The sequence below is a fragment of the Oncorhynchus mykiss genome, chromosome 19 (genome assembly GCF_013265735.2).
Source record: "Oncorhynchus mykiss isolate Arlee chromosome 19, USDA_OmykA_1.1, whole genome shotgun sequence".
NCBI lineage: Eukaryota > Metazoa > Chordata > Actinopteri > Salmoniformes > Salmonidae > Oncorhynchus > Oncorhynchus mykiss.
In genome coordinates, this window is record NC_048583.1 from 12,257,607 (window position 1) to 12,276,989 (window position 19,383).

Below are 19,383 nucleotides of genomic sequence, written 5' to 3' on the forward strand. Positions count from 1 at the left end.
GGGACAGCCCTAATTCAGAATGCTACGCTACCCATGATCCCTTGCACTATCCTAAGTCTGGCTGGATATCCTATTCATTTGAGAGAGATTTGTTTGAGGAAAAATGTATTGTGTCTTTGACCTAACAATGGGTGTATGAGTCATCTGCGGAGCGACTGCAAATTAGCCACTTCTGGAGAGAGGAGGTTCCAGCCAATATGATAAATCCAGCTGTGTGTGTGTGTGTGTGTGTGTGTGTGTGTGTGTGTAAGAGCAGAAGGAGAGATCAGAAAGAAGAGCACAGAGCATGAAATGCAAAGTGCCATGTCTCAAAAACCTCAAATGACATTGGCCATGCTAAACAAACAAGAGGGAATGGAGGGGAGACAGGTCGGGTACAAACGCATCAGTAGGCACAGGGACTCACGTTCTTTCCCAAATGGCACCTTATTCCCTTATTTGGAATAAGGTGCTTTATCTTGGCCAGGTCACAATTGTAAATGAGAACTTGTTCTCAACTTGCCTACCTGGTTAAATAAAGGTGAAATAAATCAAATAAATAAAAAATATAGTGCACTAATTTTGACCTAGGTCCCATATGGCTCTGTTCAAAAGTAATACAGAATGTAGGGAATAGGGTGCCATTTGGGATGCAACCACAGCCTGAGAGATCCCCTCACTCTGGCACATCGGAGACCTGGCTGGTTGTCTCTACTGCTCATTTCTGTGTACTGCAATTATGTCTTCTCCTCTCTGGATAAAGAAACTATCATCAATATGCACTTTATAATAGACACGTCGCCGGAGGGTAATATTTCTGGGTTTATCTCACACCGTGCAGGCCAGCAGCACAAAGCTGAAAACCGAGCTCGGAAACACGACGGAGCATAAAACTAGTACCGCTGTGATATCGTTCAACTGAAAGACATCAACGACAGAAAAAATGTTTGACCCCCCCCAAAAAAAAAAAATCATGCTTGGAATTCTATATTTGGAATGACATTTGAAACAGCATTCTAAATGCTAGGGCATTGTTCCAGCAGCCAGACACTTATCCACTTTCCTCACAGCTACCTGAGGGTGAGGGCTGACTCTATGAGGGACTTTAGTGTTCACTTGGGGAGGGAGGGACACAGTGCCGTGTGTGTGTGTGTGTGTGTGTGTGTGTGTGTGACTCCATTGTGTTGCCACAGTGACAAAGCAGTTCTTCCTCCCGTTCTCATTAACTGCCAGCCTTTCCTGCTCTTTTTCCACTTAACCCGCCATGCTCTGCTTCAGCGACTCACTAGCCTATCCTCTATTAGTTTCATTCATAGACCTGAGCCTCAATGTCTGCAGCCAACCAATGACAGAGAGAGAGAGAGAGACCTTGCAGAGATACCTTAGAATAATATTGTGCAATTTGAGCAGACTATCATGAAATATGACACACCTCTTTTAAACAAACTGAAATCATGACAGAGAGATATCATGTAGGCCCTGTTCCCATATACTTATAGTCCAACAAGTATGCACTTGTGTCTATTACACTCCCACTGTAGAACTGTTACTAAAGTGTCACTAAGATGTCACTTTAGTACTTGTAGAGTGCCACAGTAGGAGTCATAATACCTATCAAATCTAGCGGTCAAACAGGGAAATGGTTCCAATCGTTTTTCAACCATTCATTTTTCCCCATATGGGATTTTAGAAACACTTCAAATGAGGGCTGTGTTTCATGAAGGCTTACCTTGGCCTGACGTTTTGACAACCGTGTAAATCTCTCTAGGACAAAGTGACATATTAATATATTCACCTGTATTTACCACCCAAAACTGAAATGCTAATTAGCTGCTAATGTGGCTATCATAAAGAACTACAAATGCCATGATGATCTGGAAGAGACTGACGAATCGAGGCAAAGGTAAGAATCTCTGGATGAACTATCTAATGTTAGCTAAATGTAGTACTGAATAAATTGGCTATATTTCTTTAAAATTGACAATTCTGTGAACTGTCTTGTGCACATTTTAAATTGACACAATACCTGTTAGAAAAGGTGTCAGCTTGAGATGACGTGCAGGAGCTTGCAGGGATTTGTAGTTGTGCATGATGTATACGAATCCGAGAGTAAATTGAGCCAAACATATTGGATACAAGTTGTCTGAGAGAGATTTACATGGCTATCAAAACGCCACGCCAGGGTAAGCCTACACAAAACACAGACCTTATTTTAAATGTTTCTAAAATCCCCTATGGGAAAAATGGATGGTGGAAAAAACTATTGGAACCATTTCCCTGGATGGCTAGGTTTTATGGGTATTACGACACCTCCACTGTAGGGCTATAAACATTATTTTTCTAAACTATGAACAGGCCTATTGCATCCTGTATGAATAATAAGAAAAGTGATCATGCCTCGCTGCTTGGTTACAAAGCTTTTCCAAGTAATGATTTGTAAAACCAATATAGCATTTCCATCACCATACAAACTCTACAAAGAAAACTCTTATGCACCATTAGTCCACACATTTCTAACTAATAGGCTATAGCCTAGTTCCGCATAGCCTACTACTCTAGTTACCTTATCATGGAAAGTAAATATTATGTACTCAGCTATTGGACCATATAGTAGGCTAGCTAATGAAGTAGCCAAGTCACAATATAGCCTTCATTATAAACACATATTGTGGCCAGGATGCAGCCTAAGGCGTACCAGAAAAATAGAAAAGGCAGGTTGGTAGACAGTGTAACATGATCCTCTATGGACGGTTTCCAGGGACTATTTAGATTAGAGTGTGCCTTAACGATAATCAGCTTACCAGGTTGAAGACCGTCTCCACAATGTCCCGGTTGGAAACTTCCCCAACTTCCACCAGGCCGGCGAGGACAGCGAATTTCATTTTGATTCCTCGGATTGGGATCCCAGGGTTGAGCGACACCGCAGCAGCTCCATCACCTTGCCCGGCTGGTCGCCCAGCACCAGGCGTCTCCTCGCTAGCCATTGCTACAGGAGGACAGGTGGCGGTAACAGGTAAGGCACCTGTTCACCCCCAAAGGCGGTAATGGGATACAGGAAAGTCGGTGAAAGAAAAAAATCAATGGTATCCTCTTTCCAGTTATGTCGACAGTCTGGAGGTAAACAACGAAAATATTTCCCTCCCCATTCAAAACAGTTCCCAAAATAAGCCTTCGAGTCAACAAAGTATGTTTTGTAGTCCGCGAAAGGCACAGGAGCATGAGGGTTTGATTTCTAGCCGATGACACCGCGACATTGGAGTTGTCACTGCGTTTCCATGCAGAACTCCTCTCCCCCGGTCAGAAACTTGATGAGGAGGCGAATGAAATAATGCATCAAAAACCGTTCACTAAAATGGACCGGCTTAATAAGATTTGGTTCTAAAGGCAAGTCGCAGAGACCTTGCCCTTCCTCCCCTCTGTCAAAATATAAGAGGCACCTGCGACTTTCATTTATTCACTAGTCCAGCCAAGCTACAGCAGTAGAACTTGCTATTGTCACAGCAGGATTGACAGGTAGAGTGCTGTCATGAGCAAGAACTCCTAAACGTGGCTCAAGTAACGCAACAGCGCCAGTGGTGCTCGACAAGGGACAGCAGTCATCCACTCGGTCCTTCCCTAAAAACTGCTAGACTTGTTCAAATTTCAGTGTTAACCCACTTACAGCGCTTTCTCTTCCTGATTTACCCCCTGCTACAGCTCTTCCCCGCCATGACAGTATTATACCAGTTTTCTGCCAGCGGCACAAATTATGACGTCATGTTCGTATGGTAACTCGGAAACCTTTAAAATAAAAGCCCGCATTTCAAAACATTACAATTCAAAATATATTACATTACATTTGAATCAATGGCCACTTTTACTGTGCCAACAAGAAAAGGCAATAGGTCATTTATGAAGAAAAATATAAGACCTACATACACATACAGTAGAGGTACCGTTTATACATGTCTCAGCTAATGTGGGGTGGAAAATACTCCGTAGGGTCTCTAATAACCAAATATGTGTCATTTTTGAAGGGGACTGTGTCACACGGTCTGCTGCTGGCTGAGTATTAACTGTGTATTTGACACACCAAACTTTATCTGAGGCAGGTAGAAAAGTCATCTTTACAAGCCAATATGTATCCCATGAAGAGTCTATAACAGTGTGCTGCATTGGTGGCTATGGGGGGGGTGGAGTGAAAAGCCAGCAGCCGGCTGTGCGACACAGTCCACCGCCAAAGATAATTATATTTGGTTAGTAAAGATGAAACTGAGTATTTCCCACCACAGTTTATATGAGACAGGTAGTCTCTACAACCCAAAAAGTACTCGTTGCCTAGCACAAGAGACCAATTTAAGTTTTGCAGACTCTATTGAATAATTCCAATAACATATGTTTGTATTTTATTAAATGTGTATTTCTTTAAATTCAGCCTACACAATAGCTTTCAACATTCCAGTATTTGTTTAAACTTTCTAAATAAATGCATAAATAATACAAGAAAATCAATACATTGGTTGCAATGCTGTGAAAAACAGTTGTACCGCCATAGATTGCAAAAAAATGGATATTCTCAAAGTTTAGCATGTATTAACCGGGGACTCTTATTTACTGGGGAAAAAATCCGCGATCGTGCTGCCAGCATAATATCCTGCTGCTAAGAGAACAGTAATGAGTGGAGCATGCGCAGTGGGCATCGAGTGACTTCGACTGGGTGTCTCGTCTCAGGCGTTGATAAATCTCAATGGTCTCAGCTGTAGCCCAGGTGGATGGCGCTGTGGACTTGTTCATGTGTATGTTAGGGACAGAGGGGAGGCTTATAATGCAGGAAACGAGCAGGGCTTCACAAACATTGGGTTCCAAAGGAATAGAGTCTAATGTACAATTTCGCCTCATATTGCAGCCGGTTGGACGTCTGAAGGCAAGAGGAAGATACTTGCTCGAGTCAGGAGTCATGTACTGCTGTGCACTCAAAGACATACCAGAGATTTTGCATTAAACAAATTGCATATAAAAACTTTAAGGATTAGGCTGTAATAATGGTTGTCAACGTAATGTTTATTTTCTCCAATAGGCAGACTTTAGGCATTATCTACCCACATTATGCAACCATGGTTACAGTTGTGTAGAAGGGGAAACATTTGTAAACATGTTTATATTATTGCTAAAAAAAATAAGAGTAGACAAAATAATGTCCTGCTGTAAAAATAAATATAAGTCATATTCACATGAGATATGTAAATTGTGATGCTTCTCTCTACAGTCCATGCAGTGGAACATTGACAGCTGTAATGCAACCGGAGGTGATAGAAACTAGACATTAAAACGATGTGACAGCGATGCTTCTCCTGCCTCTTCCAGTCACTGACCCATGTTGCAAGAAAGGCATTGCACTGTACTTGTGCACGTGACATTAAAACTTGAAACTTGTTTAAGGCGTTTATGAGACCAAATAGATACATTGTCAGATAGGTTTCTATTTCATTTAGCCTACGTATATTGAATAGCCTATGTATGATTGAAATGTAGTCAAAGATTAAATGCAATGTATTTGAACAAAGATCGTTATTGCATCATAAAGATGTGTGTCTCCTCTCATCTCCTAGGAGGCTCTGATACAGGATGACTTCAGTTGCTCAGTGGAATGTGGGATGCCTCCCAGTCCTAGGTTGCATCCTAAATGGCACAGTATTCCCTATATAGTGCACTACTTTTTACCAGGGCTCATAAGGCTCTCGTCAAAAGGAGTGCACTGTGTGGGGAATAATGTGCCATTTTAGGACACAGTTCTAGTGCTGTTGCCAAGGAGTCAGGCAGCGCCACAATTCTTTTGACCTCACAAGCAGTCCCTCTATCTGGGGACACTGGGACACAAGGCAGTCACTTGAGTTCCAGCATCAGACAGATGATGCGTCCCAAAGGCACCCTGTTCCTTTTAATGTGCGCTACATTTGACCAGAGCCCTATGGGGAATAGGGGGCTCTGATCAAAAGAAGTGCACTGTAAAGGAAATAGGGTTCCATTTGGGACGTAGCCACAGTCAAGGTTGGTCTCAGTAGCAGTGACCTGAAATACAAGTGCTTACTACAGTGCAATGCTTTAATTTACATGCAGGCTACGTTGAGTGGGTTCAAGTCAAGACACTTTTGCACTGACTTACCTGAGGGAACCTACAAAATGAAAGTAAGAGGGAGTGTTGATATTTTTTTATTTTTTTTATTTCACCTTTATTTAACCAGGTAGGCTAGTTGAGAACAAGTTCTCATTTGCAACTGCGACCTGGCCAAGATAAGGCATAGCAGTGTGAACAGACAACACAGAGTTACACATGGAGTAAACAATTAACAAGTCAATAACACAGTAGAAAAAAAGGGGAGTCTATATATACATTGTGTGCAAAAGGCATGAGGTAGGCAAATAATTACAATTATGCAGATTAACACTGGAGTGATAAATGATCAGATGGTTATGTACAGGTAGAGATATTGGTGTGCAAGAGAGCAGAAAAATAAAAATAAATAAATAAAAACAGTATGGGGGTGAGGTAGGTGAAAATGGGTGGGCTATTTACCAATAGACTATGTACAGCTGCAGCGATCGGTTAGCTGCTCAGATAGCAGATGTTTGAAGTTGGTGAGGGAGATAAAAGTCTCCAACTTCAGCGATTTTTGCAATTCGTTCCAGTCACAGGCAGCAGAGAACTGGAACGAAAGGCGGCCAAATGAGGTGTTGGCTTTAGGGATGATCAGTGAGATACACCTGCTGGAGCGCGTGCTACGGATGGGTGTTGCCATCGTAACCAGTGAACTGAGATAAGGCGGAGCTTTACCTAGCATGGACTTGTAGATGACCTGGAGCCAGTGGGTCTGGCGACGAATATGTAGCGAGGGCCAGCCGACTAGAGCATACAAGTCGCAGTGGTGGGTGGTATAAGGTGCTTTAGTGACAAAACGGATGGCACTGTGATAAACTGCATCCAGTTTGCTGAGTAGAGTGTTGGAAGCAATTTTGTAGATGACGTCGCCGAAGTCGAGGATCGGTAGGATAGTCAGTTTTACTAGGGTAAGTTTGGCGGCGTGAGTGAAGGAGGCTTTGTTGCGGAATAGAAAGCCGACTCTTGATTTGATTTTCGATTGGAGATGTTTGATATGGGTCTGGAAGGAGAGTTTAGAGTCTAGCCAGACACCTAGGTACTTATAGATGTCCACATATTCAAGGTCGGAACCATCCAGGGTGGTGATGCTGGTCAGGCGTGCGGGTGCAGGCAGCGAACGGTTGAAAAGCATGCATTTGGTTTTACTAGCGTTTAAGAGCAGTTGGAGGCCACGGAAGGAGTGCTGTATGGCATTGAAGCTCGTTTGGAGGTTAGATAGCACAGTGTCCAAGGACGGGCCGGAAGTATATAGAATGGTGTCGTCTGCGTAGAGGTGGATCAGGGAATCGCCCGCAGCATGAGAAACATCATTGATATATACAGAGAAAAGAGTCGGCCCGAGAATTGAACCCTGTGGCACCCCCATAGAGACTGCCAGAGGACCGGACAGCATGCCCTCCGATTTGACACACTGAACTCTGTCTGCAAAGTAATTGGTGAACCAGGCAAGGCAGTCATCCGAAAAACCGAGGCTACTGAGTCTGCCGATAAGAATACGGTGATTGACAGAGTCGAAAGCCTTGGCAAGGTCTATGAAGACGGCTGCACAGTACTGTCTTTTATCGATGGCGGTTATGATATCGTTTAGTACCTTGAGCGTGGCTGAGGTACACCCGTGACCGGCTCGGAAACCAGATTGCACAGCGGAGAAGGTACGGTGGGATTCAAGATGGTCAGTGACCTGTTTGTTGACTAGGCTTTCGAAAACCTTAGATAGGCAGGGCAGGATGGATATAGGTCTGTAACAGTTTGGGTCCAGGGTGTCGCCCCCTTTGAAGAGGGGGATGACTGCGGCAGCTTTCCAATCCTTGGGGATCTCAGACGATATGAAAGAGAGGTTGAACAGGCTGGTAATAGGGGTTGCGACAATGGCGGCGGATAGTTTCAGGAATAGAGGGTCCAGATTGTCCAGCCCAGCTGATTTGTACGGGTCCAGGTTTTGCAGCTCTTTCAGGACATCTGCTATCTGGATTTGGGTAAAGGAGAACCTGGAGAGGCTTGGGCGAGTAGCTGCGGGGGGGGGGGAGCTGTTGTCCGAGGTTGGAGTAGCCAGGCGGAAGGCATGGCCAGCCGTTGAGAAATGCTTGTTGAAGTTTTCGATAATCATGGATTTATCGGTGGTGACCGTGTTACCTAGTCTCAGTGCAGTGGGCAGCTGGGAGGAGGTGCTCTTGTTCTCCATGGACTTCACAGTGTCCCAGAACTTTTTGGAGTTGGAGCTACAGGATGCAAACTTCTGCCTGAAGAAGTTGGCTTTAGCTTTCCTGACTGACTGTGTGTATTGGTTCCTGACTTCCCTGAACAGTTGCATATCGCGGGGACTATTCGATGTTAGCGCAGTCCGCCACAGGATGTTTTTGTGCTGGTCGAGGGCAGTCAGGTCTGGAGTGAACCAGGGGCTATATCTGTTCTTAGTTCTGCATTTTTTGAACGGAGCATGCTTATCTAAAATGGTGAGGAAGTTACTTTTAAAGAAAGACCAGGCATCCTCAACTGACGGGATGAGGTCAATGTCCTTCCAGGATACCCGGGCCAGGTCGATTAGAAAGGCCTGCTCACAGAAGTGTTTTAGGGAGCGTTTGACAGTGATGAGGGGTGGTCGTTTGACTGCGGCTCCGTAGCGGATACAGGCAATGAGGCAGTGATCGCTGAGATCCTGGTTGTAGACAGCGGAGGTGTATTTGGAGGGCCAGTTGGTCAGGATGACGTCAATGAGGGTGCCCTTGTTTACAGAGTTAGGGTTGTACCTGGTGGGTTCCTTGATGATTTGAGTGAGATTGAGGGCATCTAGCTTAGATTGTAGGACTGCCGGGGTGTTAAGCATATCCCAGTTTAGGTCACCTAACAGAACAAACTCTGAAGCTAGATGGGGGGCGATCAATTCACAAATGGTGTCCAGGGCACAGCTGGGAGCTGAGGGGGGTCGGTAGCAGGCGGCAACAGTGAGAGACTTATTTCTGGAGAGAGTAATTTTCAAAATTAGTAGTTCGAACTGTTTGGGTATGGACCTGGAGAGTATGACATTACTTTGCAGGCTATCTCTGCAGTAGACTGCAACTCCTCCCCCTTTGGCAGTTCTATCTTGACGGAAGATGTTATAGTTGGGTATGGAAATCTCAGAATTTTTTTTTTTTTTTTTTTTTTTTTTTTTTTTTTTTGGTGGCCTTCCTGAGCCAGGATTCAGACACGGCAAGGACATCAGGGTTAGCAGAGTGTGCTAGAGCAGTGAGTAAGACACACTTAGGGAGGAGGCTTCTGATGTTGACATGCATGAAACCAAGGCTTTTTCGATCACAGAAGTCAACAAATGAGGGTGCCTGGGGACATGCAGGGCCTGGGTTTACCTCCACATCACCCGCGGAACAGAGAAGGAGTAGTATGAGGGTGCGGCTGAAGGCTATCAAAACTGGTCGCCTAGGGCGTTGGGGACAGAGAATAAGAGGAGCAGGTTTCTGGGCATGGTAGAATATATTCAGGGCATAATGCGCAGACAGGGGTATGGTGGGGTGCGGGTACAGCGGAGGTAAGCCCAGGCACTGGGTGATGATGAGAGAGGTTGTATCTCTGGACATGCTGGTTGTAATGGGTGAGGTCACCGCATGTGTGGGGGGTGGGACAAAGGAGGTATCAGGGGTATAAAGAGTGGAACTAGGGGCTCCATTGTAAACTAAAACAATGATAACTAACCTGCACAACAGTATACAAGGCATATTGACATTTGAGAGAGACATACAGCAAGGCATACAGTAATCACAGGTGTTGAATTGGGAGAGCTAGCTAAAACAGTAGGTGAGACAACAACAGCTAATCAGCTAGCACAACAACAGCAGGTAGAATGGCGATTGATTAGGCAGAGAGGGTCGGATTAACTACACACAGAGCCTAAATGCGGCTGGGGCCGACAGATAAAACATAAACAAGCAGAATGGATTACCGTGAATTAATGGACAGTCCAGCATGCATCAGCTATGTAGCCAAGTGATCAGTGTATAGTAACTTGTATTTCATAGTTGGCTGTTGAACTGCAACCTTGATGATGTAAATTAAATACACATTTCATTTACAACATTTTCTTTTCTTGTTTTGTCTTTTGTGTTCCACAACGCATTAATGAATTCAGCTACTCACACAGCTTTGTGCCAAAGTGCTGTCATCTTTTGATTGGATGAACATTCATTATATCCTTCCAAATCAATACCTGAGGGAAATATATATTTTTTTAAATATCCTGAACAAATAAAGGCTTCTAAAACCATACAGTTCGAAAACACATCCTCTTGACTGTTCTCTTTAAGAAATGTATTCTGCGTGAAGCTTGGATTTACTTTGAACCCCCCCATGGGGCAGATTCGATCAGAAAACTAAGCTGAGTGAAGGCTGTTGCATTATGATGACAAGAGGGAATTACACATGTCTCTCCAGAGACTACCCACTGGGCACAGATGTCAATTCAAGGTCTATTCCACTTTGGTTCAATGTCATTTTGTTGAAATGACATGGACAGGGCCGGTTTAATACAGGGGTTTACCGGGGCTGAAGCCCCTGGGCCCAGACCAGTGGGGGGCCCAAGAAGCATATATACAGTATATATTATACTTTTTTGACTGCAACCACAGGAGGATTCAGGAGCCCACTCTCAATGAGTGTAGACAACCTGCTGCTGCTGCTCTACTAATCATCAGAGGGGGGAGGAGAGGAGGTATGGTGCCCACGTGGGTAACTGGGGGTCCCTGCCTTGATTGGGTAACCGATTAATAAAAAACTGCATAATAAATAAATGTGACTGGTCAATTGCGTGAGTCAGGGGCTGGGCCCAAGAGCCAAAAAAACACAATTACGTTTTTTTTTATCCAACCACAAGAGCCTGCTCTCAATGTTCAAAATACCCCAGAGAGCTGTCACGCCCTGACCTTAGTTATCTTTGTTTTCTTTATTATTTTGGTTAGGTCAGGGTGTGACGACGGTGGTTTGTTTAGTTTTTTTATTGTCTAGAGGTTTTTGTATTGTCTAGGAGTTTTGTAGTCTAGGTGTTTATATGTCTATGGTTGCCTAGATTGGTTCTCAATCAAAGGCAGCTGTTTATCGTTGTCTCTGATTGGGGACCATATTTAGGTAGCCATATTCCTTGGGTAGTTTGTGGGTTCTTATTCTATGTTTAGTTACCTGTCTGCACTAGCCATAATAGCGTTAAGGTTAGTTTTGTTCAGTGTTGCATTCGGTTAATAAAAGTAGAATGTACGCTTACCACGCTGCGCCTTGGTCTCCTGTTTATGACGACCGTGACGAGCATAATATAGCCACAGAGGATCAATAGTTTAAAAAAAATATCAGTGGATATATCAGTTAAATTATATCAGAAGTGCATACAGTGTACTGCAAAATAAAGGAAACACCAGCATAAAGTGTATTGGGTCACCACAAGCTGCCAGAACAACTTCAATGCGCCTTGGCATAGATTCTACAAGTGAACATAAACCATGCCAGGAAAATGCACCCCACACACCATAACATTCACTTTGTATCCCTCACTTAAGTGTTTCCTTTATTTTGGCAGTTACCGGTTGCCTACAGTCGGGGAGGCCGCAATTTGGCCAGCATGCACGCCAAATATACAGCTTGTTGCATTGTGGCCATAGACATATAATGCATAAAAGGGATTTGGAACCTCTTACCCTGGCAATTTGAGTGTTAAACTCATGGGTACACTATCATTGGCTGCCAGTCCTGATTTCATTGGAAACTGCCATCTATGGATTATATTCTATGTAGCTGTCGGTTTGCCTTTTGCAAATGTCGAAATACACATTGTGGGAAAAACGTACAGTTTGGAAAGCAAGCAGCGTTGATTCAACCAGTGTGTGTCCAGTGGGTGAATTTATCCTTGTGATGATGATGATGATGATGCCTTTCTGAATAGGAGGCTGATTTTTAGCAGCATGCTACAGAAGGTAGGCAATATGGCAGCCAATCAAGATATCGTTTTTTGGAGGCATGTTGTGAGAGAAGAGGTTGCTGCACCTCTCTTGATTTTGGTTGACTTCAACCAGGCGAGAAGGTCAAAACGTTTTCAGTGACAAGTGTAAGAACATTTTCGGCGCCTGTTGATTTTAAAGCCAGATGAGTGGTTCAAAACGTTTTCAGTGACAAGATAAGAACTTACTCCATGTTGGATGGTTGTTGAGCTTTAAAGACCCCCACTTCCATTCTCCTGATCAGGGATTATCCCTGACAAGGAGATGACAGGAATGTTATTAATTCTATTTGCATTCATCTTCACTAGGTGTTACAACATGTCTCTAACATGCACATTCAGACTCATTTATACAATGTATATGATTTATGTATACTGTCCATATGAGGGATTTGGCCGAATTAGGCCTCACCAACATTAGGACATATGTTGAACATTAAAGAGTACCTTTCAGATACTGTATAAATCTTACAAAAATAGTGCTATCTAGAACTCAAAAGGGTTGTTCAGCTGTCCCCATAAGAGAACCCTTTGAAGAACCTTTTTTGGTTCCATGGAGAACTCTTTTGGTTTCCATGAAGAACCCTGTCCACAGAGGGTTCTACATGTGGACAGCCGAAGAACCCTTTTGGAACCCTTTTTTCTAATTTTCTAGTGTAGAGACAACGTAGGTCTAGAATGAATGTATGTCAATGTTTACATTGTCACCAGGTTCAGCCCAGCTAGGCGTCATCCCTAACCCTGTAATTGACACAGTTGTATCAGTGTCCTAATAACGGAAGGAGGCAAGACACACCTGCATGGAATGTTAACGGTTTGAGATTCAGGTTCAACCTGTTTTCTTCATTAAATATTCACTTGTTGGTTCACTAATACAGCATGTCAGGGCTGACAGTCACGCAGTGTACTTGGCTGACTGAATAGTGTAATACAGTGCAGAGTATTGAGTAATATACATGCATATAACATATAGTTTAACATAATAACATGCATATAAGATATACAGTAGTTTAACATAACATGCATAACATGTTGTGAATAGTTAAGTCAGTGTTTTCCAAACTCCAAGGGATGCATGTCTTGTTTTTAAGCCCTAGCACTACACATCTGATTCAAATAATCAACACATCATTACATTATGATTACTTGAATCAGCTGTGTAGTGCTAGGCCAAAACTATAACATGTATACCCTGGGGTCCCCTGGACCGAGTTTGTAAAACACTGAGTTAAGTTAATATTATGTTTATTTTCTTGTAATTCAGGTGAATAGTCTTTCCTTCATCATGAATATGTGAGTGAATATTTTGGGTGAAGTTATTTAAGTTATTATGGGTCTGCTCATATGACTGCTAATTTCTCCACAGACAGCGACTGTAAATTGAATTTTGTTAATTTGTGAAAGTGTTGGTGCATCATATTTCACTGCCACAGTAAAAACCAGTGGCTGATCTTCTAATTTATATTTTGTACTCAGTTACATGTTTATGCATATGGACACTGTGTTAACTAACCTCCAGACGAGCTTCAATGCCATACAACTCTCCTTCCGTGGCCTCCAACTGCTCTTAAACGCAAGTAAAATTAAATGCATGCTCTTCACCCGATCACTGCCCGCACCTGCCCGCCTGTCCAACATCACTACTCTGGACGGCTCTGTTTTAGAATACGTGGACAACTACAAATACCTGGGTGTCTGGATAGACCGTAAACTCTCCTTCCAGACTCACATTAAGCATCTCCAATCCAAAATTAAATCTAGAATCGGCTTCCTATATCACAAAAAAGCATCCTTCACTCATGCTGCCAAACGTGCCCTTGTAAAACTGACCATCCTACCGATCCTCGACTTCGGTGATGTCATCTATAAAATAGCCTCCAAAACTCTACTCAACAAACTGGATGCAGTCTATCACAGTGCCATCCGTTTTGTCACCAAAGTCCCATACACCACCCACCAGTGCAACCTGCACGCTCTCGTTGGTTGGCCCTCCCTTCATACTCGTCGCCAAACCCACTGGCTACAGGTTATCTACAAGTCTCTGCTAGGTAAAGCCCCGCCTTATCTCAGCTCACTGGTCACCATAGCAGCACCCACTCGTAGCACACGCTCCAGCAGGTATATCTCACTGGTCATCCCCAAAGCCAATTCCTTCTTTGGTCGTCTTTCCTTCCAGTTCTCTGCTGCCCATGACTGGAACGAATTGCAAAAATCTCTGAAGCTGAAGACTCACATCTCCCTCACTAGCTTTAAGCACCAGCTGTCAGAGCAGTTTACAGATCACTGCACCTGTACATAGCCTATCTGTAAACAGCCCATCTATCTACCTACCTCGTCCCCATACTGGTATTTATTTATTTATTTATTTTGCTCCTTTGCACCCCAGTATCTCTACCTGCACATTCATCTTCTGCCGATCTACCATTCCAGTGTTTAATTGCTATATTGTAATTACTTTGCCACCATAGCCTATTTATTTCCTTAACTTACCTCATTTGCACTCACTGTATATAGACTTTTTGTTTTCTTTTGTTCTACTGTATTATTGACTGTATGTTTTGTTTATTCCATGTGTAGCTCTGTGTTGTTGTATGTGTTGTTGTATGTGTCGAATTGCAACGCTTTATCTTGGCCAGGTCGCAGTTGCAAATGGCAACTTGTTCTCAACTAGCCTACCTGGTTAAATAAAGGTGAAATAAATAAATAAAAACATATTCATTCAACATATTCATTCATTCTGGAACATAGATTCATATTATTATAAATCCTATATGAATTATATAATATGATTATGTATTTATTTACAGAATTTCAGACACACAACACAATATGTGTCAGACTGAATGTCAATCATTCATGTGAGCGTTTGAACTGAGCTAAATGTCAAAGTGGGTGTGTTTAACGTTATTTGTTTATTTGGATCCGCATTAGCTTTTGCAGAAGCAGCAGCTATTGTAGTGGATACAGTAGAATCAGGATAGAAATATCAATATTGTAGCATAACAATACTATATCTTACAATGTAGCAAACACTTCCTGAGTTTATTAAATGTTGTTATAACGTATCAAATAAAGGACTGCGATGTCACGCTAGGCCAGTAGTGAACGACAACCTGCTAGTCTTGGTCTCAACATATCGCGAGTCGCGAGATGTGAAGAATCTCAGCTCTGTCTTTAACACTCGCGATAATTCCTATTTCCTTCTCTTTCACTCCCTGTAGCCAACATGGCAGTCGGCAAGAATAAGAGGCTGACCAAAGGTGGCAAAAAAGGTGCCAAAAAGAAGATGTAAGTAGCGCAATTCATCCATTAAATCACGCAATACACACTAGTAAGTTCAGGTTATTGACTTTCAGTTTGAAAATGTGAAAGATGAGGTTGATTTTAACTGGATGCACTCCGACCGGTCACTGTTTGCTAATCTGCTAGGCTCACCGCGCATTCAGTATTCATGAGTTTGTGCATAAGCGACACTGAACTGTTATGTAAGAGACTGTCAAAGTCTTAACACGGGCTGAATATCGTGAAGCATTTTATATAAATGTGCCGAAATGCACACACAGCCGATGTCGCAAGATTACAGGCAGTCTTAACAAGCTAAGCTACCTAACTAGATCATCCCTGTAACTCTGGTGGCTAGCAAGATGGCAGACAGTCATCCATGAACATAACGTGGACAACGTTAGCTAGACGAAGTATTTTCTACGAAATGTGGTCAAACAGAATTAAAGTATTGTAGCCCTGGCTGGCTTGGCTACATGTGCGTGGTGCCAACCCTTCAGTCTTTAGCGAGAAAAATATCATTTGTCAGATAAGATAATTTAGCCAGTTAGCTGGGCCTTACATTAGTAACCAGTTAGCATAACGTTAGCTATCACAGTCATGTTTTATTGATTAGCCAGGTAGGTGCCTGTTGAATTTCCACGTTTGATTGTACTGGAAGTTGAGTTCATACCATTGCCAGCATTTGACAATAACAAGTTAACGTTAGCCCTTTGGTTGGTTTCGCGTAAACTAGACTGCAACCTTAGTTTCTTTAGCTAGCTACATAGGCCTGTGTCATCAAAACAGATTAACAGAACTGATATTGACCATACTACTTTCTCTATCCCCAGTGTCGACCCTTTCTCCAAGAAGGACTGGTATGATGTCAAGGCACCCGCTATGTTCAACATCCGCAACATTGGCAAGACCTTGGTATCCAGGACTCAGGGAACCAGTAAGTTTGTTTCTCCAACGGATGGTGCTGATTAATGGAGCAACACATGGTTCAGTGGTGATGGCTACCAGTATGAAGACTAACATGCAGCAAAATAACTGCAGACAGAGCCACATGGTTCTGTGGAATTATAGCACTGTTTGGAAACTAGGGGTTGATTCAAGTGAGGTGACTAAAACGTGAACTCCTGACCTTGTACTGTAGCTAGTAAGGTAGCCTAATTCAACTAGCTTTGGGAGTCTGTATATTGGTTGGACGCCCGAGTTATGCATCGTTCTGGTGGGTGGCGACGGCTAATAACCCTACCTTCGCCAAAAAATGTTTCCGGTCAACAAAAGCATATGTATAATCTCTAGGAATTTACCAGACAAAGTGAAATGTCCCGCGCTATCAAATGAACATCAGTATCCAACTTTTGTCCGAACCGCACCATATTCCTGCCAAGTTAGACAGCGGTCTGCCATTAGACCACACACTTCATGCAAGACTTCCTACCCCAAAATCTACCATTTATTTAATAACGAGGTACACATTTCACTACGTCTTGGTAAGTGGAGTTCTTAGAGATTATACATGTGCTTTTGTTGACAGGAAGCATTTTTTTGTCGAAGCCAACTATGGTGGTAGGGTTATTTTCCATCAACACAAGAACGATGCACAACTCGGAGTCCCAACTAATAGAGTCGTGAAGTTGTCCTTAAACTACCTTTAAATATGGGTTTGTTGGTCAGTAATGTCCCTTTTTAGTCTTCCCTTTTTAAAAGGGTTTCAACTTGTCGGTCTTGTCTTGGTTTTGTTTGTACCGTACTTAACACAATGGGAATGCGTGATGACAAATTGTTTCGGCCCAATGATTGCAACTGACTACTGGTAAAGAGATCTGATGTTCCCGGCCTTGGCCTCCATTCCCCTCACTGCGTCCCACATCAACTAATCTGTTCTACTAGGAATCGCCTCTGATGGTCTGAAGGGACGTGTGTTCGAGGTGAGCCTCGCTGACCTGCAGAACGATGAGGTGGCCTTCCGCAAGTTCAAGCTGATCTCAGAAGACGTGCAGGGCAAGAACTGCCTGACCAACTTCCACGGCATGGACCTGACCCGTGACAAGATGTGCTCCATGGTCAAGAAGTGGCAGGTGAGGAATCCTACAGGAGGATGTAACACACAGCTGGATTTGTGGAGATATTGTGTTTTTGATATGTTTATAATTACAGTACAAAATGTATGGAAATAGTCATCCTGTCATTAAAGGTGCAATAAGCAGGAATCACACCTCCATTTAATTTGCCTAATTTCAGTTTGATAAAACAACCAGTCATTGTTTAGAGAATCGTTAAACCGATGTAATATCAATGAGAATGACAGTTATAACTCACATTTCTGTGTGAAATTGGTCGGGTCGCCCAAAAAGTGTCATTGCAACTTTAAGCTGAAAGGCGCCGCCTTTCCCTCAGTTCTCAGCACATGTGGAATGTAAACCACTATTTCAACATTGTTTCCTAATACTGTCGCACCACCTTCAAAAGTGATGTACCATTATGGGTAATCTCAACACTATAAATTCACTTCTTCCCTGTAATGTTAATGATCGCGTGTTGGGCCCAATGTACCCAAAACTATTCATTAACCTTCATCCTGTCTCCCCGCCAGACCATGATTGAGGCCCATGTGGACGTGAAGACCACTGATGGCTACCTCCTGCGTCTGTTCTGCGTTGGCTTCACCAAGAAGCGCACCAACCAGATCAGGAAGACGTCGTACGCCCAGCACCAGCAGGTCCGTCAGATCAGGAAGAAGATGATGGAGATCATGACCCGTGAGGTTCAGACCAACGACCTGAAGGAAGTCGTCAACAAGCTGTAAGGACGTTCGCCATCCTGTTGCTGGTTCAATATAATGTTCTGCACTCTGGGAAGATGTGGTCCATGTGAAATGCAACATGGAGTGCATATATGGGCATGCATATTATTTGGCTGTTAGAATAAGCAAATTTATTTCAACAAAATTGTTGGCTGTGTCGAACACTTTTCCTGCATTTTTTATTGTGTACAGTTAAGTTTTGATGTCTTGAGTAAGTTGAATGGCATTCAATGAAGGCAGCCAGTAATTTAACTAGATCTCTCGTCTGGTCATTTTCAGTAGCCAAGCCAGGTTCCCTCTTACTGATTCACTTTTCCCTTTGTCCTCTAGGATCCCTGACTCCGTTGGCAAGGACATTGAGAAGGCCTGCCAGTCCATCTACCCACTCCACGACGTCTACGTCAGGAAGGTTAAGATGCTGAAGAAGCCCAAGTTTGAGTGTAAGTCACCCTGAACCTCAAACCTATCCTGCCCCTTGAGGCGTTGCAGTCCGACAATGTGTCGAGCCTGTGTCATAAGGGGCGGAGAGTGAAAGGGTTATGTCTACGCCAAGGACCCAGAACGGTGGGTACTTGGCGTGATCATGGCTCCGACAGATGGCACAATACTAGACAATTGATGGTGTGAAAGAAAGCCTATTCAGGATCTTTGTCAAAAACTTACCATGCATTAAAAAACAACCGAGGTTATTGAAGGTCACCTTTGACTGAGCTTGGTTTAATCATGACCACTGTAAGGTCCCCTCCCCAGCATCTGGCAGCAGTTCCGTACGACATAATTGTATCTTAACATATGCCGACATGGCTGCATTCACAGGCAGCCAAATTCTGATCTTTTGGCCAATTCATTGTCAAAAAATCTGATTTGGATTGTGTAAACACAGCCTAGGATACTAAATTATCCTAAGTGACTTATCTAATGTGTCTCTAACAGCCTGTTGAGTTGTACTCTGGTGTTGTGCTTATGTTATTCTTGTCTCCTTCCAGTGGGCAAACTGATGGAGCTCCACGGTGAGGGTGGTGGCAGCAGTACAGCCAAGCCCTCTGGGGATGACACTGGGGCTAAGGTGGATAGGGCCGACGGCTACGAGCCACCCATCCAAGAGACCGTCTAAACACCTGACAGATTTAATAAAAAATGTAAATGATACTCCACTGTTGGTGTCTTCTGTTAATGGGATGGTTGTTTAGTAAGGTATTTTGTAAAGAGCTATTCTTT

General features: G+C 43.3%; 2 protein-coding genes and 2 non-coding genes across 8 annotated transcripts in view; 3 read left to right on the forward strand and 1 right to left on the reverse strand.

The window, feature by feature from the left end:
• LOC110497375 (lipopolysaccharide-responsive and beige-like anchor protein) overlaps positions 1-3,715 on the reverse strand; it is a 328,302-nt gene extending 324,587 nt beyond the window's left edge. For all 5 annotated transcript variants that reach the window (XM_036954299.1, XM_036954302.1, XM_036954301.1 and 2 more), the window contains exon 1: positions 2,781-3,715. In XM_036954299.1, coding sequence (XP_036810194.1) covers positions 2,781-2,963 — 183 coding nt within the window. In that variant the 5' untranslated portion in view covers positions 2,964-3,715. The remainder of the gene's footprint in view (positions 1-2,780) is intronic.
• An 11,490-nt stretch (positions 3,716-15,205) lies between these two features.
• rps3a (ribosomal protein S3A) lies at positions 15,206-19,314 on the forward strand. The gene is made up of 6 exons (XM_021573457.2): positions 15,206-15,374; positions 16,202-16,305; positions 17,253-17,440; positions 17,956-18,164; positions 18,496-18,605; positions 19,152-19,314. The coding sequence occupies exons 1-6, from the start codon at positions 15,313-15,315 to the stop codon at positions 19,277-19,279; spliced, it is 801 nt and encodes a 266-aa protein (XP_021429132.1). The 5' UTR covers positions 15,206-15,312; the 3' UTR covers positions 19,280-19,314.
• Positions 17,127-17,193, forward strand: LOC118941553. The gene has a single exon (XR_005037850.1). It is a non-coding gene; the product is annotated as a small nucleolar RNA SNORD73 (small nucleolar RNA).
• Positions 18,633-18,762, forward strand: LOC118941562. Its single transcript, XR_005037859.1, has one exon. It is a non-coding gene; the product is annotated as a small nucleolar RNA SNORA17 (small nucleolar RNA).
• Positions 19,315-19,383: the final 69 nt, after the last annotated feature.